This window comes from Tiliqua scincoides, chromosome 14 (assembly GCF_035046505.1).
Source record: "Tiliqua scincoides isolate rTilSci1 chromosome 14, rTilSci1.hap2, whole genome shotgun sequence".
Lineage (NCBI taxonomy): Eukaryota > Metazoa > Chordata > Lepidosauria > Squamata > Scincidae > Tiliqua > Tiliqua scincoides.
Genome location: NC_089834.1, coordinates 6,643,304 through 6,665,892, shown reverse-complemented (window position 1 = coordinate 6,665,892; position 22,589 = coordinate 6,643,304). Strand labels below are relative to the sequence as shown.

General features: G+C 47.8%; 2 protein-coding genes across 3 annotated transcripts in view; both read right to left on the bottom strand.

Annotated features, from left to right (window-relative positions):
• The window catches only part of LOC136634328 (T-box transcription factor TBX1-like), a 51,453-nt gene extending 37,060 nt beyond the window's left edge, over positions 1-14,393 (bottom strand). The window contains exons 1-2 of one of the 2 annotated variants that reach the window (XM_066609806.1): positions 14,360-14,393; positions 8,332-8,722 (exon numbers count right to left, since the gene is read on the bottom strand). In XM_066609806.1, the coding sequence (XP_066465903.1) occupies positions 8,332-8,722; positions 14,360-14,393 (425 nt within the window). Of the gene's footprint in view, positions 1-8,331; positions 8,784-14,359 lie in introns of those variants that run through there. The other variant, XM_066609805.1, reaches the window with a different exon arrangement.
• ARVCF (ARVCF delta catenin family member) overlaps positions 1-22,589 on the bottom strand; it is a 752,684-nt gene that overhangs the window by 703,509 nt on the left and 26,586 nt on the right. The window lies entirely within an intron of this gene.

Sequence of the window (22,589 nt, the reverse complement as noted above, 5' to 3'; positions counted from 1 at the left end):
CACCCCAAAATTTATTAGGACTCCAGTTTAAGGTGGTGCAATTCCACCAAGAGCCCAAAAAAATGCTGAAATGCTTGGGTTTCACTTCTCCTTGGCACACGACACCCTGCAGCATATTTACATTGAAATCTAAACAGGATTTCCTTTTTTTTTAAATAATCAGGCTATAATCCTACATCCACCCATTTTTTTCCCCCTGCTAAACGCTGCAGAACTCAATGGGACTTACTTCTGCGTAAACATGCATAGGGTTCTGGCAAAATGGTGTTGGAAGAAGGAAATCAACTACAAACCTTTAAAAAATAAAATAAAATTCATGGAAAGAGTATGCGGGAATATGCAAGAGGCCGGGGGACTCTTGGAGAACCAGTTCCCAGCTGAATCAAGCTGAAATTAATCCAGGAAGGATTCAGTTTACAGAGCTACAAACACTGAGGTTCTTCCAGGCAAGCTGTTTAAGAAGACTCCAGTCCAGAGAGTGAAATCAGGCATGGCCCCTTCACCACTTTTCCCCCTGGAACTGAGAAAAAAAAACTAAAGCAGACATGATCTCTCTTTTCTTCCAGCAGCTCTCCCCAGAAAGCCATCAGCTCTCACATCCAGGCTCTCCCAGTACATAAGAAGAGTCCCCAGCCCTTCCAGGCCAGCATTCTATTTCACAGTGGCCCACCAGCTGCCCACCAGCAAGGCAGCAGGCCCCTCTCCAGCTACCAGGAGGTAGGTCTCTCCCCTTATTCCTGGAGCTGCTGCTAGGAGGCTGGGAAAGGGCTCTTTCGCTTTGCTTTGGGTTCCCACTGAAGCTGGCAGGCTTTCCTGGGACACTTTGTTCTCCGCTGTTGATCCAGATAGAGACTCTAAGGCTGCAATCCTATCCTGGGAGTGAGCCCCATTGAACACAATAGGACTTGCTTCTGAGTAGACATGCATAGGAGCCCGTCTCTCTTGCTGCTCAGTTCTGGAAGCCTAGTGGGCTACTGTCCTCCGATCAAATCCCCCCCCCCCCACACTCAGGAAAGAGAAGATAGCACCCAGAACTCCCTACTCCCAAGTTATCTTATTGTCCTGCTATGCCCCCCTGCACATCAGAGGGGATATGCACCCCTGACGATGCACCCCCCCATTCAGTGCCTGAATTTGGAAAGGGGGTCAAATAAACCCAAACCTCACTTTTCCCCAGTTGCAGACAACAAACACCCACCCCCCAACTCTTTAAGAAACTAGAGCTAAGGAGCCAGGACCAAAAAGCACTGCTTTTCGATGGATGTAAGGCTCCAACCCTAGCCACCCTTTCCTGGGAGTAAGACCCATTGACTAGAAAGGGACTTACTTCTGAGTAGACATGCATAGGACTGGGCTCTAAATCTCTCTGTGATGTCGAACACATTGCCCTGGGAAGCAGTGGGGCTCCAAAGGCGCTGGGATTTCATCTGAATGGTGGCCACACAGCCTACCAGCAGGTGCCTGGTGTAAATCCTGGGTGTGGATGTGGTTGGAGGAGGCCAGACGTGGAATAAGGTCCATTATTGCTTTCTCAAAGGGAGAAAGAAAACCCCCAAAAGGAGCTTTTGTGGGAGAGAAACTGCAAGCGGACTTAACAGCACAAGCCTAGGCATGTCTACTCAGAAGTAAGCCCCATTAGATTCAATGGGGCTTACTCCCAGGAAAGTGTGGATAGAATTGGGCTTGTAAGGCTACGATCCTAACCACACTATCCTGGGAGTAAGCCCCACTGGCTACAATGGGATTTACTTCTGAGTAGATAGGATTGGGCTCGCTGGTTTGAAAGGAGCTGAGTACAGGGGGAGACAGACCCAAATTAGCTGGGGCAGCACCCTGGGGCCTCTCACGTGCCCTCCTCGGGAATGGAAGTGGGGAGGGGGAAAAGGAGCCCGATCCTTAGTTTCCCCACTCAGGGGACTTGCACACATGTAACGGAATTTAGGAATTTGCAGTCCTACCAGCCTTGAACTCTGCCGTGATCCACAAACCTACCCGCAATTCAATAGCTTAACAGCACATTCCCACGCTCGTCTACTCAGAAGTAAGTTCCACTTTACTCCCAGGAAAGTGTGCGTAGCCTAAACGGAGCACCCGATTGGAACAGCTTGGCCAAGCTTGTGGATCGGGTTGGGCACTCATAAATTTTAGGCTGCGGTCCTAGACTCGTTTTCCTGGGAGTAAGTCCCATTAAATACAGCGTGGGGCTTACTTCTGAGTAAACACGCCTAGACTCGCAGGGTTTGAGCGCCTTCAAATCTCGGCTGGGAAGATGAAGGCTGCCACAATACCTTGATTTTCCTGGGAGTAAGCTCCATTGATTCTAACGGGACTTGCTTCCGAGTAGACATGCACAAGGTTGGGCTCTAAGGAATTGGAAAGGGTAGGTGGTGGAGAGTGGCAGCCCAAGCCTAGGCATGTCTACTCAGAAGTAAATCCCGTGATAGTCATTTTTAGCAGTGTAAACACGCACCTTCTGAATGGAATCTCGGTATATATCCCCCCTCCCCAGGCAAAAGAGACCTTCAACCTGTCCCGTCGCCCCAAATCGAGACAATACACAGAGCTTGCCCCCCAAAGGAACACGATGGACTGAAAGCAGATTTCCTCGGAAGAGTGGCGCTTTAAAACGATATACTGCTGGAGGACAGATCTATACAATGTTTGCAGCCCCATTTTAAATTGCATTCCTTGGGGCAAATACTTTACAAGGATCCCGTAAAGGAGACACTCAGAACAGGAATCCAAATTTGCTACACTTGTATTGAGCGAGAAGAACGAAGAATAGAACAAAGTTGCAATCTTGTCCAGGTCTCCAGAGGAAGTTAGCCCGTGGAACTCCCAGCAACTGGCTTCGGAGTCCCCTGCTCTGTCGTGGAAATGGCCTTTGGGACTGCCTGAGAGTGGACCAAGCCCAATCCTATGCAGGTCTACTCCGAAGTAAGTCTCATTCTGTTCAATGGGGCCTACTCCATTGAACATAGTGGGACTTACTTCTGCGTGAACCTCAGAAGTAAATCCTAAGTGTATCTAGGATTGTTGCCTGCAATCCTATCCACACTTCATCTTGGAGTAAACCTCATTGTCTATAATGGGGCTTACTTCCGAGTATACATTCCTAGGCTCGGGCTCCAAGGCTGCGATCCTGTCCACACTTTCCTGAGAGTCAGCCCCATCGGTGAGATTTCACCTCCCCCGCTGGGTCAGTCCTCAGCACCAAACGAGAACACGAAGTGCCTCGGTGGGCTGGCAGACAGACCCTTTCCCATGCGGTTCCAGGCATTTAAGCCACTTCAATCGAAGTTAAGCCGGAATACGCCTGTCCAAATGAAGCAATTCTAAACTCAAGGGACAGACAGACAGACTAAATTAGAGAGACCACTGAGACAGACAGACCTACTAAATTCGACAGACAGACAGATCTACTAAATTCAAGAGAGAGAGAGAGAGAGACAGTCAGTCCTACTAAATTAGAGACAGAGACAGACAGATCTACTAAATTCGAGAGAGAGAGAGAGAGACAGACAGACAGACAGATCTACTGAATTCAAGAGAGAGAGAGAGAGAGACAGTCAGTTCTACTAAATTAGAGACAGAGACAGACAGATCTACTAAATTCGAGAGAGACAGACAGACAGACAGACAGACCTACTAAATTCAAGAGACAGACAGACAGATCTACTGAATTCAAGAGACAGACAGACAGACAGACTAAATTCAAGAGGGACAGATAGACAGACCTACTAAATTAAAGATAGACAGAGACAGACAGATCTACTAAATGAGAGAGAGAGAGAGAGAGAGAGAGAGAGTCCTAATAAATTAGAGACAGAGACAGACAGATCTACTAAATTCGAGAGAGACAGACAGACAGACAGACAGACAGACCTACTAAATTCAAGAGACAGACAGACAGACTAAATTCAAGAGGGACAGATAGACAGATCTACTAAATTAGAGATAGACAGAGGCAGACAGACAGATCTACTAAATTCGAGAGAGAGACAGACAGACCTACTAAATTCAAGAGACAGACAGACAGATCTACTGAATTCAAGAGACAGACAGACAGACAGACAGACTAAATTCAAGAGGGACAGATAGACAGACTTACTAAATTAGAGATAGACAGAGGCAGACAGACAGACCTACTAAAAGACAGATCTACTAAATTCAAGAGGCAGACAGACAGACCACTGGCGCGCTCCCATTCGGAACTCTCCCCCCTCCCCCCCGCAACCCACCGGCCCTGACTGCAGAGGGGAAACTGACACGTCATTGTGCTCTAGTCTAGGAGGAGTCGCCATCAAACCGGCAGAAGTGAGCAGGATCGGGGACTTAACGAGCCAGCCGGCGGCACCTTACGGGAAGCTGCTCTAAATCAGGACGAGTTGGGTGGAAATTACAGATAACCCAGAGGTGGGGAAGGAACTTGAAATCCGTTTTCCACCCAAACACAGGCGGACACTGACTCAGCCAGTAGTCACGTTTTTAAATATTATTCACTTCCAGCTTGACTTCTGAGTTTTCTTTAAGTCTCCTTACTCGTTTTAGCCATCTGCTGGGGGTGTGTGTGTGTGTGTGTGTGCACACTTCTCTTTGCAGCTCCAGAGAGCCGTTGTATTACTGGGAAATCATTGGATAGAATTAGGAATTAAGAGCCCAAGCCTTTGCAAGTCTATTATTATTATTAACAGTATTTATATACCGCTTTTCAACTAAAAGTTCACAAAGCGGTTTACAGAGAAAAATCAAATAACTAAATGGCTCCCTGTCCCAAAAGGGCTCACAATCTAAAAGGATGCAAATGAATACCAGCAGACAGCCACTAGAACAGACAGTGCTGGGGTGAGGTGGGCCAGTGACTCTCCCCCTGCTAAGTAGACTTCTGAGTCTACTCAGAAGTAAGTCCCATTATAGTCAATGGGGCTTACTTCCAGGATAGTGTGGGTAGGACTGTAGCCTAAAAGACCAGGAAAGTTTGGGCTGATGTCCCAAGGCAAACCATGTTGAATCTTAAGAGAGTAATCTCTCCTTATGTAGAAGCAAAGGTCTGGGAGATAGGATTTTATTTTATTTTAGCCAAATAATACAATAAAAACAAAAATAAAAATCGTTAGGTCTGCCCTGTTTATGCCCAGATCCTCCTCACTCCCTTCTGTCAATTTCACTCCCTTCTGAACAAACATGCGCAGGGGCTGAGATGTTTGCTGTTGATTCTTGCAATGATAAAGCCACAGCAGGGAGAATGGAAGGGGGGGGCAGAAGAATAACATCACATCATGCACTCCCCCCCCCCCCCAAGAACAGATCACCAGGAAGTCGATTGGATCACGGATTAGAATTGCTCAGATCCCCTGAAAGTGGGATCCAGAGGGACTCAATTCAGCACAAGCTGGTTTGGGAAGTTCAAGGACTCCCCACAGCCCTGCTGTGGGTTCTGCTCCCATATATTCCAAGAGGAACACTCCACAGCCCCAGTCCTAGCCATACTTTCCTGGGAGTAAGCCCCCTTGACTCTAATGGTGCTTACTTCTGAGTAGACACGCATAGGATGGGGCTGAAACCCTTGCAAGCAATTTTCTGTTGGACTTCCCGACCAACCATGCAATTCCAGGCACACAGATAATAAATGACCCCACAGCAGTCCCATGAAATGTCCTACTTTAAGGTGACGCTTAGGGTTATTTCAAGACATCACCAAGTTCAGTGCCACCAGGCCAGAGATGGGACCTTGCCTTAAAAACCCCAAAACAAATGGGATGAAACAAGAAAGGGCAAAGCAAACTCCCTGGAGGAAACGCTGTGGAAATATTGAGAACTGGGAACTCAATGGGACTTACTCCCAGGTAAGTGCGGCTAGGACTGTGAACTCGAAGAGTAAAATAAGGCTGCAACATGCGGCTTAGATATTGCACGTTCCCCCATTTATTAAAACTATCCTGACTCAGGCTGCAATCCTATAGACACTTTCCTGGGAGTAAGCCCCACTGAGCACAATGGGTCTGACTTTTGAGTAGGCAAGCCTAGGACTGTGCTGTCAGGCTGCAATCCTCTCCAAGCTTATCTGGGTGTAAGCCTCATTGTCTATAATGGGACTTATTTCTAAGGAGGTATGCCTAGGACTGAGCTCTTAGGCTGCCCTCCTAACCACACTTTCCTGGGGATAAGCCCCATTGAACACAATTATACTTCTGAGTAGACATGTATAGGACTGTGCTATCAGGGCTTCATAAATCCATCCATTTCCACCCCCCAACAGCCTTATTATGGGCTCCTGTGTACATTTGGTTCAGTCCCTCCGCAATAGTATCCTGCTTAGATCTTTCCTTCTAGAAAACAGAACTAAGAAATGCTATACGCTGGCGAGATTGCGAATAATAATAATATTATTATTAATATTAATGACATTTCCTACTTTTTAGTTTTATTTCAACACAACGCCAAGCTCAGAGCCACGGCAGTTAATGGGGTCCTTCTTAATATAGCAAAATAAATGGGGTGAAGAAAAGGAGCAAAGCAACATTAATAATATTATTTAAAATATTATTTTAAAGCAATATGAATAAAAAAACAAGGGGTGAAGAAGCAGGGGCAAAGCAATATTAATATTAAATTTATTAAAAAGCAATATTAGTACAAAAGATCAAATGGGGTGAAGAAGAAGCCGCAAAACAGTATTAATAATATTACTAAAATTATATATTTTTGATATTTTGATTTTCGTATTAATATTACTTTTTAATAATATTTTAATATTGCTTTCCCCCTTCTTCATCCCATTTGATTTTCTTTGTATAAATATTGCCTTTTAATAATATTTTTAATAATATTCATACTGCTCTACTGCTTCTTCACCCCATTTGATCAAAATCAAATGGGGTGAAGAAGAAGGAGCAAAGCAATATTAATATTATTAAAATATTATTAAAAGGCAATATGTATACAAAAAATAAATGGGGTGAAGAAGGTGAGGCAATGCAATATTAATATTTTTTTAAAAACATATTATCCAAAGGCAATATTAATAAATAGCAATGTTAATACTACTACTATTAATATTTTAAAATATTGTTTTAAAGCAATGTTAATAACGTTAATGACTAGCAGGGTGTGAAATTCCCACCCACATGGGAAGATCTCTGGGGGACAGGCGATCTGCGTGCTTGCCCTGGAAGCAGCCCCCCCACACACACTCATCCTCCTCGGGGCTTACTCCCGAGGAAACCGACTTGTAGGGGCGAAGGGAGCTCTCTCGAAACCACCCCCACCCTCCAATAAGGCAAGTTCTTTGGGGGCCAAGCGATCTGCGCCTTCTCCTTGGCACCAAGCCCCCCACCACGCTCATCATCCTCATCCTCAACCTCGCTTACTCCTGAGGAAGCCGGCTTGTAGGGGCGAAGAGGGGCTCTCTCGAAACCACCCCCACCCTCCAATAAGGCAAGTTCTTTGGGGGCCAAACGATCTGCGACCTCTCTTTGGCGCCAAACCCCCCACCACGCTCAACACCATCACCATCCTCCTCCTTGGGGCTTACTCCCGAGAAAGCCGGTTTGTAGGGGCGAAGAGGGGCTCTCTCGAAACCACCCCACCCTCCCCCACGGGAATGTCTTTGGGGGCCAAGCGATCAGTGCCCATTCCCTGGCAGCAAACCCCCCCTCCCCACGCTCACCATCCTCATCCTCATCCACCTTGGGGCTTACTCCCGAGGAAGCCGGCTTGTAAGGGCGAAGAGGGGCTCTCTCGAAACCACCCCCACCCTCCAATAAGGCAAGTTCTTTGGGGGCCAAGCGATCTGCGACCTCTCTTTGGCGCCAAACCCCCCACCACGCTCAACACCATCACCATCCTCCTCCTTGGGGCTTACTCCCGAGAAAGCCGGTTTGTAGGGGCGAAGAGGGGCTCTCTCGAAACCACCCCACCCTCCCCCACGGGAATGTCTTTGGGGGCCAAGCGATCAGCGCCCATTCCCTGGCAGCAAACCCCCCCTCCCCACGCTCACCATCCTCATCCTCATCCTCCTTGGGGCTTACTCCCGAGGAAGCCGGCTTGTAGGGGCGAAGAGGGGCTCTCTCGAAACCACCCCCACCCTCCAATAAGGCAAGTTCTTTGGAGGCCAAGCGATCTGCGCCCTCTCTTTGGCGCCTAGCCCCCCACCACGCTCAACACCATCACCATCCTCCTCCCTGGAGCTTACACCCGAGGAAGCCGGCTTATAGGGGCGAAGAGGGGCTCTCTCGAAACCACCCCACCCTCCCACCCGGGAAAGCCTTGGGGGGGCCAAGCGATCTGCAGCAAGCCCCCCCACCCCCCACGCCGTGGGCTCTCTCTGACCTGCCCGCCTTGGTGACGATCATCTCGGTGCCCAGCTGGTTGAACTCGTCCCAGAGCGCCTTCATCTCCAGCTGCACGCTGACGTTGGCCACCTTGGGGTTCTTCTTGACGGGCGCCTTGGCGGCGGCGGCGGGGGGGCCCGATCCGGGCGCTGCTGCTGCGCCCCCCGCGGCGGCTCCTCCCCCGCCCGCGCCTTCGGGGGGCTCTCCGGCGGCGAAGGGGTAGCCCGGCTGCGGCTGCTGCTGCGGGGGCGCGGCGGAGCAGGGCTCGTAGTGCGGCGGCGGCGGCTCATGCTGGCCGTAGGGCTCCCCCGGCGAGGGCGAGAGGTGGTGGTGGTAGCCGGCGGGCGAGGGCGCCGCGTGGAGGCTGCTCAGGCTGCTGGCGGCGAAGGCTGCGGCGTCGCAGAAGTGGGACAGCTGCGTCAGCCACGGGCTGGAGATGGCCGAGATCATGCCGCTCGCCGCCTCGCGCCCCGGCCTCCCTCCCGCCCCGCCGCCGCCGCCGCCCCTTTATAGCGCCCCCCCGCAGCTGTGGGGCGGCCCCGCGCCGGGCGCGCCAGGGCCACTTGGGCACGCGGGCCCGCCCGCCTCGGCCGCAGCAGGCACCGCGCGCGCGCCGCCCCTCCCGCCGGGGGGCGCTGAGGGGGCTGAGGAGGCCGGCCGGCAGGCAGGCAGGCAGGCCAGCAGAGGAGCCCCTCCTTCCCCAAGCCGGCAGCGCGCTCTCCACACAGCCCGGCGCTGCCTGCCTCTCCGCGCTCAGGGGGCTGTGCTCGCGCGCGCGCGCGTGCCGACAGAGCCAGGCAGGCGGGCGGGCGGGCTGCCTCCTCCCCCCCACCCCGCGCCCAGCCCAGCCCTGCCCAGCAGGAGCTCCCCTCCTCCTCCCCCTCCCCCCGGCCTGGAGGGGAGCGCGCGCCCGTCCCGGGGAGTCTCCTGGGCTGCAGCCCGCTCCTCGGTCCCTTCTCTCCGCCAGCTGCGCTGCGGCGCCCGGTTTGCAAGCTCGGGGACTCCACATACACCTTCTTTGCGCGCGCCCACACCTTTGCACACACAAACGACTCCTCTGCACACCCACACACGCGCTTTCTTTGCGCACACGCCTTCTTGGCGCGCACACACTCGCCTTCCTTGCGCGCGCGCACTTTCCTTGCACACACACGCCTTCCTTGCACACACACTTTATTTGCGCGCGCGCACCCCATCTTTGCACTCACACCCCTTCCTTGCGCGCACATACAGCCTCCTCGCGTGCACACACGCACACACTTTCTTTGCGCATACATACACACACCTTTGCACACACGCATGCACTTTCTTTGCGCATACACACACACCTTTGCACACACGCATGCACTTTCTTTGCGCATACACACACACACCTCTGCACACACTTTCTTAGTGCACACACCTTCTTTGCGCGCGTGCACTCACTTTCGTTGCACACACACACTTTCCTTGCACACACACACACACCCCGTCTTTGCGCACACCCCCCTTCCTAGCGCGCACATACAGCCTCCTCGCGTGCACACACAGGCACGCACTTTTTGCGCATACACACACACCTTTGCGCGCGCACACTCACCTTCTTTGCACACCCAAACGCACTTTCTTAGCGCACTTACACACCTTCTTTGCACGCGCCCACACACACCCCTTCTCCCTTCTTTTTGCAACCAAACCGGTTCCTTACAAAAAAACGTGTCTCTTGCAAGAAGGCAGCCCTGCAGGTACAAAGCCTCCGAGGCTGCAAAGGGGCCTCTGGAATGATGGACAGGGCGCGCGCATCTTCTCTCCGTGCTCCCCCCAGCTGTAAAGGGTGAGCATCGCCTATCATTGGGCCCCCCCATTATATAATCATTTTCGTTTAGATCATCTCTTTCCTCCGCTCACTAGCCAACAAGCTGCTTTATTTAATCATCAATAAACTGGTTTGCTTAATGCAATCAACTGGTTTGGAGCCCAATCCTAGGCATGTCTACTCGGAAGTAAGTCCCATTAAGGTCAATTGGGCTTACTCCAAGGTAGGTGTGGATAGAATTGCACCAGAAGGCTGTACAGTGCTGAAAGGCTATGGACACTTTCCTGAGAGTAAGCGCCATTGAAGACCATGAGACTTACTTCTGAGTAGACACGCTTAGGCTTGTGCCCTAGGACTCCTTAAGCAGATTTACTGGGGAGTAAGAGTCCAAGCCTATGTATGTCTACTCCCCATTATAGTCAACTGGGCTGCGTTTCAGGTAGGGCTGCAGCCTAAAGATTTTGGTGGAAGTGGGCACTAGGTCTATAAGTAATTCGGTTTAACCCATTTCTGCCCAGCCCACCGGTGTACACATTTGATCCCTGTCGCGTATATGCAACGTTGGGCACAAATGGCTTTTAACTGGGCTGAAGCATAAGGGAAATAAAATACATAAGGAAAAACTTTTAGGGACAAGTCATCCTTGCTTAACCGCAGTAAAACCTTGTCTCTTCGTGACTGAAGGGAGTAATTCGGATTGATTTCAGGTGGGGGGGGGTCTCGATTTACTCGGATTATTTACTTATTTGCTTTTGGAACCGAGTTGCCACGGCTGGGGTGGAATGTAAAAAGAAAAAGTGCATTTTTGGGGGTGGGGGAGGTCGAGTTGCAATAAAAGGCGGAACTGTTAATAGTTTTATTGAGAAGTTATTCGGATTGCTCACTAATTCGGATTAACAAGGGACAATAAAAATGAGTTTTTATTCACTTTTAAATGCAACTCAACAGTGAATGCACTTCTTTGGGAAGAATTTCCAGTGAACGTTTCCTTCCAAGAAAATCCTTTTAGGGCTAGGATATCTAGTCCTACACCTAGACTGGGATCTGATCTGGATCAGATCAGCAGGGGACATTGTTATCTCCCCTCCCTGAGAAAAACATATGATATAATTCAAATAACTAATGGCTATTTTAAATCAACTGTTAAAAAAATAAAATGTTGTTTTTTTTAAATGCCTGGAATAGCCTGTCCTTTTACTCCAAGCTACTCTTTCGCACACATAAGGGGCGATGCTGTGGGAAGGGGGGCAACCATTGAAGTGAATGGGAACCTACAGGACTCCTCAACTTCCATTCACTTCCATGGAGCTCAGGAAAGAGCCCAATCCTATCCACACTTTCCTGGGAGTAGGACTCATTGACGATAAAGGATTTACTTCTGAGTAGACATGAAGAGGATTGCTCTGCAAGGCCACAATCCTATCCACACTTTCCTGGGAGTAAGTCTCGTTAAATCCAATGGGACTTACTTCTGAGTAGACATGGCTGGGCTTGTGTAGTCAGTCCACAAAGGTCTATTATTCATTATTCTGGCCTGCAATTAATTCATATATAAGTGATCTGCATTTATTAAGGATAAATCTATTTATTAAGGATCAATTTATCTGCATTTATTAAGGCCTGATTCTTTCCTCTGGACACAGGAGGGAGAAGCCAGGGTGTCTGTCCTCTAGGATCCACCACACTCCCAGTGAAAAAGAACTATTTAGGCTGCCATCCCTAGGTTCGCTTACCTGGGAGGAAATTGCATTGTGCACAGTGAGGCTTACTTCTGAGTAAACAAGCAGATGGCTTGCTCAGGTTAAAATGAGTGAACTGAAATGTGTTTGTGGGTCCTGTTTTTATTATTATTATTATTATTATTATTATTATTATTATTATTGAAGATGATGATGTTAATGTTAATGATAATGGTGATAATAACAGTATTTATATATAAAATCAAATAACTAAATGGCATCGCTTAGTCAGTTACATTAGAGTCTGGTCAGTTACATTAGAGCTTGAAATGCCCCCATGCCTGCCTGCTAGCCAATTAATTTATTTTCCTTTCCTTTCCATTATATCTTTATTTTGTGAGTTCGATGCTCTCTGTGTGGAATGAACCACAACCTTACAACAGTATTTGTCTTCTAGACACCTAGAATTCCACCCCCCCAAATTGCACTCCAAATTGCATCCCAAATTGGGGTGCAATATAAATGCACCCCAATACATTTAAATGCATGGCAGCTGCCCTCTTCCCCTGGGTCAGTTCAGGGGGGCCAGAACTGATGCTTGCACTAAAATTGCAAGGGAAAGAAAATCCCGCAGCGAATTTGGGAGCTCCAGCCTCTGCAGTCTACTCAGAAGTAGGTTCCATTATGGTTACTTCCAGGTAAGTGTGAATGGGATTGCAGCTTTAGAGCACAAGCCTAGGCCTGTCTGCTCAGAAGTAAGTCCCATGGTCTTCAATGGGGCTTACTCCCAGGAAAGCGTGGATAGGATTGCAGCCTTAGGTCTTAGGCGGAAATGGTTCACTATTTTTAAGACTATTTAGTATTTTTCACTATTTTTAAAGACTCACTATTTTCACTATTCACTATTTTCAAGATTCACTGGTCACTGTTTTTAAAAACTATTTTTAGGGAGGCGAGCCATGTTTACTCAGAAGTAAGCCCTAGATGATGTTGGTGCAACCAAAATTTGCTCTGTGTGTCTCCCGCAGCAATCCATCCCCACTTCCTTCCGTGCGGAGGATTTGACCCTCTGCTTCCACAACTCCCCTTGGAGCGAATCAGGCTTAAAAGGACTTCGCTTGTGCCCTATAGCGCGGGATGTGGGTGCCAAGGGAACCCACAAATGCCCCCCCCATGCCTGCCTGCTAGCCTTGCAGAGGGAACTCCACGTGTGGTCTCCCCGCTGCGAGCCCAGAAGTAAGTCCCTTATAGTCAATGGAGTTTACCCCCAGGAAAGCGTGGCTAAGATTGTAGCCCTAAGAGCTCGATCCTTTACTCAGAAGTAAGTCCCATTAGAGTCAATGGGACTTACTCCCAGGAAAGTGTGGCTAGGACTGCAACCTTACCGCCCAATCCTAGCCACAAGTGGAGATAGCCTGCCTCCTCAGGAGTAAGTCACATTATAGTCAATGGGACTTGCTCCCAGGTAAGTGTGGCTAGGATTGTCCTAGTCACACTTACCTGGGAGCAAGTCCCATTGACTATAATGTGACTTACTCCTGAGGAGGCAGGCTATCACTCCACTCGGTTTTTCGTGGGTAGGGTAGAAAAGGCAACCCGATCTCCAGTCTTGAATTCGGTTTGTTTCAGGAGCCCCCTCCCCCAAAAGGGTCTCAATCCGGATTTGAGACAGAATTATTATTATTATTATTATTATTATTATTATATTTTAGCACAGTCAGGTACATGTTATTGACCGGTTTGTTTTATTTTTGTTTGTTGTATTATTAATTAATAATAGCTATTAATACTAATAATTTTTATTATTTTACTTTTCAAACCGAAACACGTTCTTTTTCTTACTGGAAAACCCCCTCCCCCCAGCAGCACCCCATTAACCGAATTAATAGTAACTTTCCTAACCATGAGTAACTTTCCTAATAGTACCTTCCTAATCATCATTAGGAAAAGTTATTTAGACAACCGATTAATTGACTACCAAAGTGCGCGACCTGCGACTGTAACTTCCCCACCAGCAGAAAGCGGGTCTCCTCGAAAGTAAAGCCCCAAGGAAAGGTTGTCTCTTTTGCCTTCGCTTGCGCACTCACAGTGCAAGCCCCTGCATGTCTCCTTGGAAGTAACAGCCGCATCCTAGCCACACTTTCCTGGGAGTAAGCCCCATCGACTCTAATGGGACTTACTTCTGAGTAAGATATGCATAGCCTCGGGCTGTAAGTCCCCTCGTCTTCCATGGGGCTTACGCCTCGGAAAGTATTGCAAGTGCTATCCACGTTCACCTGGGAGCAAGCTCCGTTGTCTTACAGTGGGGCTTACTTCTGAGTTAGACGTGGGCTTGGCGCGGGCCGCACTGCGAGCGGAGGCGGGTCTCCTCGCGCGTAAGCTCCCCCTTTGGGGGGGGATCGCGTCTCTCCCGGAGGGCGTTGGAGAGAGAGGATCGGGGCGCACGGGCGTTGGGCGCAGGATGGCACCCAGTGGGGGGAGAGGTACCTGTTCCCCCCTGGGGGGAGGGCGACCCACTCGCGACCCACCCCCAGCCCCGCCGCACCCCTTACCTTCCATGTCCCGGGTGACTGCGCTGAAATGCATCCTCCTGCTGCAGGCGGCGGCGGGGGGGCCGTGGGGCTGGCGGGGCGCCCCTCCGGCCGCGGGCTGGGCGTCCAGGGCGGCCGCGGTCTCCTCCTCCGGCTGCCGGGGCTCCTCCTTCCGCGCCTGCTGGGCGGCTGCGATCAGACAGGCGATCCTGAAGGCGCTGGCCCGGGGGGACAGCGGGCTCGCCTCCCCCTCCATGCAGCAGCCTCCCGGGCCAGGGGAGCGCGCCAGGGCCCGGCACCGGGGACGGGACGGCCAGGCTGGCTCAGCCCCCTCCTCCCCGCCCACCCCTCCCTCCCTCCCTGCCAGCTGGCGGAGAAAAGGCGAGCCTTTCTCTCCTCCTCCTCCTCCTCTCCCCCCCTTACTCCGAAGCCAACCCCACCCCAGAGAGGGGGGCTTGGGGAGAGCCCCCCCCAGGGCGCCTCCCTGGGACTCACTCCCCAGTTAGAGATGGCCAGGATCGGGCCAGGATCAGGTTCCCCAAGAAGGCTGCCACACTCACCTGGGAGGAAGCCCCGTCGACTCTGAGAGGGCTTACTTCTGAGTAGACACGCAGAAGTTGGGGCTCCAAGTCTACCTGCCTACCCGCTCCATCGTAACCCCCCCCCCTCAAGCCCTATTGCGGTGAATGGAACTGAAAGCCCAAGCCCAGACAGGTCTACTCAGAAGCAAGTTCCATTACAGTCAGTGGGGCTTACTCCCAGGTGAGTGTGGGTTGCATTGCAGCCTTAGAACCCAATCCCACGCATGTCCTACTACCTACTCAGTAGTAGTAGGTACTCAGTACTACCTACTCAGATGTAAGTCAAGGGAGCTTACTCCTAGCTCAGCATGGCCGGGATTGCAGCCTTACTCCCGCGTCAGACGGCAGCGCTAGAATGGCCTCTTTCCGTTTTCCCTTGAGCTTTATTTACTTTTGTTTTTAGTTCACCCATTTATTTATTCCCCCCTCCTCCTCCTTCTCCCCCCCTCTCTCCCCCCCGTGACCCCCTCTTTCCACGCAAGGCGAAGCGTCTGCTTTGCAACTCCCCCCCCACCTTAAAGTGATGGGTGTTGGGGGGCGAAGGAGTGATTGTCACATAGATGCTGCCTGTGCTGTGTGGTGGTGTGTGTAAAGACACATACACACACACACAGAGGGAGGGAGGGAGCCCACCGTGCTAATTTGGCTCCCCCCTTCCATTTCGAAGGATCAAGCAGCTGCAGGCAGAGAACCAAGATCTTAGAAAGTGGCGTGGGGGTCGAGGGCGAGATGATGATGATGATGATGATTCTTGCCCTTGAGCAAATTACACCAGCTCACCTCCAGAAATCAGGGCGGCTTGCAACAGCTAGAATCCTACCTAAATATCTCTGCGATTCCCAGGATCTTGGTTAGATTCTGAATTGCACACTGTAACCCGTTCAGCATAGACTGCGGTGGCTATTATTAATTAATATTACTACTACTTCCCACCCTTTCCCTGTCTCTTAGGCACGTCCAAAGAAATGCGCAGGGGGCGCAGGTTTCATGGAGGGGGTCGCTATTATTTCATGGAGGGAGGCACTATTATAACAATAACAGTTTGTAACGAAGTAGTATAAATATTATATTATTGTCCATAATATTAATTAGTAACAATTAATTATTATTTAATTAATAATTATTATTTAATTATTATTAATTGTAACAAATTATTGTTTATTGTTAATATGTGATGTATTATAAATAATATAATATAATATTATATTATATTAATTATAAATATTTATTTATACTACTTCATTACTACTACTACTACTATTAACAGGGAAAGGGTGCTACTACTGCTGCTGCTGCTACTACTACTACTACTAGTAGCAGTAGTAGCAGTAGTAGTACCCTTTCCCTGTCTCTTAGGCCTGGCCAAATAAATGAGTATTTATTTATTTACTACTAGTAGTAGCAGTAGTAGCAGTAGTAGTACCCTTTCCTTGTCTCTTAGGCCTGGCCAAATAAATGAGTATTTATTTATTTACTAGCAGTAGTAGCAGTAGTAGTACCCTTTCCCTGTCTCTTAGGCCTGGCCAAATAAATGAGTATTTATTTATTTACTACTAGTAGTAGCAGTAGTAGTACCCTTTCCCTGTCTCTTAGGCCTGGCCAAATAAATGAGTAGGGAGCGCAGGTTTCACGGAGGGGCTAGAAAGTCCGGGCTAGAAAGGGGAAGGGGCTCTTCTCTTTTGCTACGTAAACTGTGTTGGGACCGCTTTGATGGACAAGCGGCATACAAGTCATTTTAAATCCCAAAATGAATTCAGCTCTCCAGACTTCAGGGGGAAGGCAGCCCGGAGGAGGAGGTGGGGGCTGGGGGGCTTCAGCAGGGGAGGGAAGCGGGGCAAGCTTGCAGTGGCTGGAGGGCTCCTCGGAGACCCTCGACTTACCCTGTCTCGTAGCCCCCTCTGCGAACCAGAGCTGAGGAGCTGGAGGGGGTCTCCCCTCCCAGGACTCTTGCCCAGGCCTGGCTGCAGGTCGAAGCGTCCGCCTCCTCGGGAGGTTTACTTAGAAGTAAGCCCCCCCCCCATTTCCACCTAGTACTGCAACCTATTGAACCTCCAGCACTACTGGCTCCTGCAGAACGGGGGGTGGGTTCTACAAGATAGCGATTATGAGAGCGAGGTGGTCATTAGGGTCCTGAATGTTGATTTTCCCCCCCGCCCCAAAATTGTCAGCCTCCACCCAGGCTGGAGAGGGGTCGGCTGGTGGTTGCTCTCATGGGAGTAAGTCAGTGGGACTTACTCCTGAGTAGACGCGCCTGTGGGTTGGGTTTGCAAACGAATGCCGGTGTGTCCCCCTCCCCAAATTCTCACAAGCTGCAGAAAGGCTCAGCACCTTGGGGGGCAATCGCTCCTCGCCCTCTACGCCTGGTCCTGAAACGGAACCCCTCCATCCCCAAAGAGCTCCCACTGGAACCAGGGGTTACGCACCCGCTTACTGGAAACAGGGTCACCAACTTTCACCACCAGCACCCCCCAGCCTCAAAACTCTCCAAGACTCCGGGACCGGACCGCCTCTGGCCCAGAGCAGGCTGAACCAGGCTGCAAATCCCCCCCGCAGTCACAAAAGGGGGGGTCACAGCGTGCTTGCTCACTCCAGCGTAAGTTCCGCAGAGTGCCAAAAAAAAATCGTCTCCAGAGCGCACAGAATTTCAAAGCCGAATCAAAAGTAGGGGGGGCGGCGGGGGGGGGAAGGAGGAAATTATTATTTTTAAAATCATTTAGTCATTTTTTAAAAATTTTTACTCTTAGTATTAAATATAAAAGTAAATACTTTCTAAAAGTAAAATTAGAAAAAAAATCATTTAATTTTATAAATTCATTCTTAGAATTTATTCTTTAAGAATTCTTCAGAATTTATTCTTAGAAAGGCTTCTTCCAATATAATAAAATGATGTAGTAGTAGTAGTAGTAGGAGCAGCAACAGTTATTAATAATAACAATAACTTAACTGTTATTAATTAGTTATTATTAACTAATGAATTAACTATAACTAATAATAAATGATAAATGATGCAGTAGTGGTTATTATAATAACTTAACTTAGAGCCCAATCCTATGCGTGTCTACTCAGAAGTAAGTCCCATGGGGCTAGAAGTAAGTTAATGGGGCTTACTGCCAGGAAAGTGTGGCTAGGCTGTTAGGGCCCAATCCTATCCAATTTTCCAGTGCCAGTGCAACTGTGCCAATGTGGTGGAGAGACAGTCACAGAGGCCTCCTCAAGGTGTGGTAACATTTGTTCCCTTACCTAGGGGTTGCATTGCAGCTGCACCAATGCTGGAAGGTTGGGTGGGACTGGGCCCTTAATTGTTAGTAACTAATAATTAATTAGTTATTAACTAATGAATTAACCATAACTAAAAGTGATAAATGATGTAGTTGTAGTTAATAATAATAATTGTTGATAACATAATGAATTAGCTATTAAGTAATGCATTAACTAATGCAATAACTATAATTAATAATTAATGATAAATGATGTAGTAGTAAATAATAATAATATAATAATAATAATAATAATAATAATAATAATAATAATAATAATAATAATAACAACAACAACTCTGTATTTATATACCACCTTTCTGGTCATCGGATTACTCCTCTGACTTTATTCAAGGCGGTTTACATAGGCAGGCGTTTCTAAATCCCTCAAGGGGATTTTTACAATCATAGAGGTTCTCTCTTTCAAGAACCAACATTTCAGGATGGATCTTCCTGGTTTGGTCTCACTTCTGGTCTCCAGTTGTCCCACACAGGCTGACAAGCAGCTCCATCTCTCACATGGAGGGCAGCCAAGACACTTCTTGCTCACAGCAAGAGCAAGTATGATTAATTATTAATTAATAATAAATAATAACATAATTAATTAGTTATTAACCAATATATTAACTAATGCATTAATTATAAGTTATGCATTTATAACATAGCAATGTTATAACTAATGCATTTAATGATAAGTTGTGTAGTAGTAGTTAATAATAACTTAATAACTTATTAGTAACTAACTATTAGTTATTAACTAATTAATGAATTAACTATAACTAATAATTAATAATAAATTATATAGTAGTAGTTAATATTAACTTATTAACTTATGGCCCAATCCTATGCCTGCCTACTCAGAAGTAAGTCTCATTAGAGTTGGGCCCAAACCTATTCAATTTTCTAGCAGGGGTGCAACTGAAATAGAGCCCCAAGGTAAGGGAATAAATGTTCCTATACCTTGAGGAAGCTTCTGTGACTGCCTCCCCTCCACATGATGCAGTACACACGCCATTGGCATGGCTACACTGGTCCTGGAAAATTGGATAGGATTGGTCCCTTACTCCCAGGTAAGCGGGGATAGGACTGGCCTATCAATTATTAATCAACTACTACATCATTTGATTCTATTGGAAGAAGTCTTTCTAAGAGTAAATTCCAGCCAGTTAGCATTGGAGTATTCCTGAGGTAAGAGTAGAGTTTAAAAAAAACAACAGATAATTGTTGTGTGTCCTGCAGGACATGGAATACTGAGCGAAGAGGAGGAGGAAATCAGAAAGACAAGAGAAAGGCAGTCAGCAGAAAGGAAGAATTTAATCCCCTGGAAAAATTCATTTGGGGGGGGGGGAAACCTGTAAAAATTGTATTTTTGAAAACTTTTTAAAATGTAATTTATTTATTTTTTAAGTTGTATTCTTAATTTTTTTTTTTCAATGCACATATTACATGCAAAGGTGGCCAGTACAGCGGGGAACCCACTGCCCAGTTTCTGCCACTCAGTATTGAAAAGGGCTCACTCCGGATTGAAGCTCCTGATTCCGTCAGCAGCCAGCCCTGAGCCTCGCTTGTCTCTGCTCAGTGCCACCATCCACCCAGGGGCTAGCAAGTCTTCTGGGTGATGAGCCCCTGGAAGCTGGATCTCCTCGTATTTGGCCACCACCTGCCAAGTCCGCCTTGAAAGCCCTTCGCCCCCTTCTCCACTGCAACGTTAGAAGGCCAGGCTGGGGGAACCAGATCACTGTCCCTGGTTGTCCCAGACATGGCGCTTGCGCAATCTGATACCCTGGCTACAGCAGTCCAGCCCTGGGAGAGCAAGGCTGGAGGGGTGGCAGACTAGACCCTACGGATTGGGCCCCTTCAACAACGCCCCCCCCAGCATTATAGACAGATCTAAGGGTGCATTTTTGCTCCAGCCAAGCCTGCCTCAGTGTCTCTTCCTCTCTGCAGTCCATTCCCTCCACTCAGAGTAGTGGTTCCCAAACTCACTTTTAAAAATGACACTCTATTGGGACCCACCTAGGTTTACCAAACTTTCAGAAAAGGAGCAGTGGCATAGCTAGAGGGGGTGAAAAGCACAAAGTTTGGCAGGGACCTGAACACACCGCCTGGAATGGCTCCAAAGGGGGGGGAGGGGCTGCTTGCAGGGCGCTTTCAGGCACCTGCCAAACTTTGTGCTTTGCCCCCTCTAGCTATGCCACTGAAAAGGAGATCCAGAAAGAAATCTTTTATTTATAAGTAATAAGAACCGGAAAAAAAGACCCTTAAACATTTATCTCCCTACATTCCCACATGCTTGCAAACTGCAGGAGCTGAGCTGTTTGCAGGGTAATTAGCAGCTACAGTATCTGATTTTTGAATAATAGACTCAGGGCTTGAGGCAACTAGTTATCTGATCTTCCCATCACCCTTTGGGGACCCACTAAAAATTAGGTTGTGACCTATCAGTGGGTCCCAGCCCACAGTTTGGGAACCACTGACAAAAATACTGAAAAAAACTGAAAAAAATACTGAAAAAAACCACTGACATTTTAGAGGCAAAAATAAGTCTTTACATGAAGATTATCAGAAAAAAGTGGCATCTCCCCAATCCATTGTCGCATTTATTGTGCATTAATTGATTGTCGCATTAATTGATTAATTGCTATTCTTTTGCAGGGGTTCCCTTAAAAGGTTAAAAGTGGGATAAAAATCCAGTGAACATTTATTTATTTATTTATTGGGGGGGGGGAGTTTATGTGCTGCCTTTCCCATGCCACAGCAAAGGCCCAAACTGGCTTACAAACTTCCACAATAAATGTACAAAAAGTAAATATAATTTAAACACACACAAACTTCTACTGAGGAATGCTTCTACTGATGAATGCTGCTACTGGAAGGTTGGAATCAGTCCTGATGAACCTATCCAACATTTGTAGCATTATTGCCTTTGAACAAGCCCACACAATCTAAGGCTTAGTCAAAAGCAAGCACAGCACCTTCCAAGTCAAGTGTCTGTGAAATCTGAAAAAATGTTATTTAGAAAACAAAAACTGAACACTGCCAAAATTAAAAAAAAATAATAATAATGAAATGAATCTATTCACAATTCCCTTTTCATATGGAGAATAATAAATTATTCAGCTTCTCAATAATTCTTCTAAATTATTCTCCATGTGGAAAGGGAATTGTGAATAGATTCATTTCATGATTTTTTGCATATATTGCATAATTTATATTGCATAAAATGCTTTTCTGTTATTTTTTGCCCTTCACAACCACCCCCAGGAAGGAAATCTGCTTTTTTATTCCCATTTTTCAGAAGAGAAACCAAGCTCATTATAAACCCGGCTTTCCCAACTGAGGGCCCAATCCTTTCCAACTTTCCAGCAATGCAATGCAGCCCCAAGGTAAGGGAACAAATGAGCCCTTGCCTTGTGGAGGCCTCTTTAACTACCCTCCCACCACAGGATGCAGTGCGCACCCCATTGGCACGGCTATGCTAGGGCTGGAAAGCTGGATAGGATTTGGCCCAGAGTCCTTCCTCTGCCTTTTTCTTCTGCTGAGGGCTGGCAATGGAATCTGTGAGCTGATTCAAATGGAAAGCACAATGAGATGCAAGAATTCACCCATCCATAAGTAGTGAATACTGAACTGAAGAATTCTCCCAAGCATGCATACTGAACACTGGGAAAGAGGAGCTGCTGGGTGGCCTTGTTTATCTCTTCACTGCCCATCAAGGCTACTTTTCCTTCCTCCCAAGGAAAACTATACAGAGAAATAAATAAGGAGTGGCAAAAAGGAGCCATTTCTCCTTCGCTGTGTTTGCAATATCTACCCCCTCCGGTGTTCTCTACTGGTTGGTGGAACTATGCATAGTTTTTCAGGCAGGGTGACCAGATGTCATAACCACACAAGAGGACAAGGCATCCCAAAATGTAGGACATCCAAGAAAAATGTAGGACACGACAACCTAAAAACTAAAAACACTTGTATATTGATTTCATGTGGTTAATTTAAACCTGTATTACTTATTATTAAATTCAAAACTAAAGTACATATAATTTAGTACATTTAATTTATTAATTACAAGAAGACTATGCGCTGCCTGCAGGGGCCCACTCGCAGGGGAAAGGTCATTTAAGTTCTTTTCCAGGACATGAGGCTTAAAAAGGGAACGTCCTGGAAAAAGAGGACATCTGGTCACCCTGCTTTCAGGTCACACACAGTTCCTGCAGCTTGTTGAAGATGAAGAGGGGTTAGAAGTTAATGTGAGGGACTGGAAGTTGAGGGGAGTCACTAACTTCAACGGCTTTGAAAGTGAATTCTGAACATTCATAGTGGACTCTAGGCCAATCGGTAGTTGAAACTCCAGATGCGGGGGCAGTATGTCAAAAATTTATGGGCCTCAGGTGTCAAATGGCCTAGTCACACCAC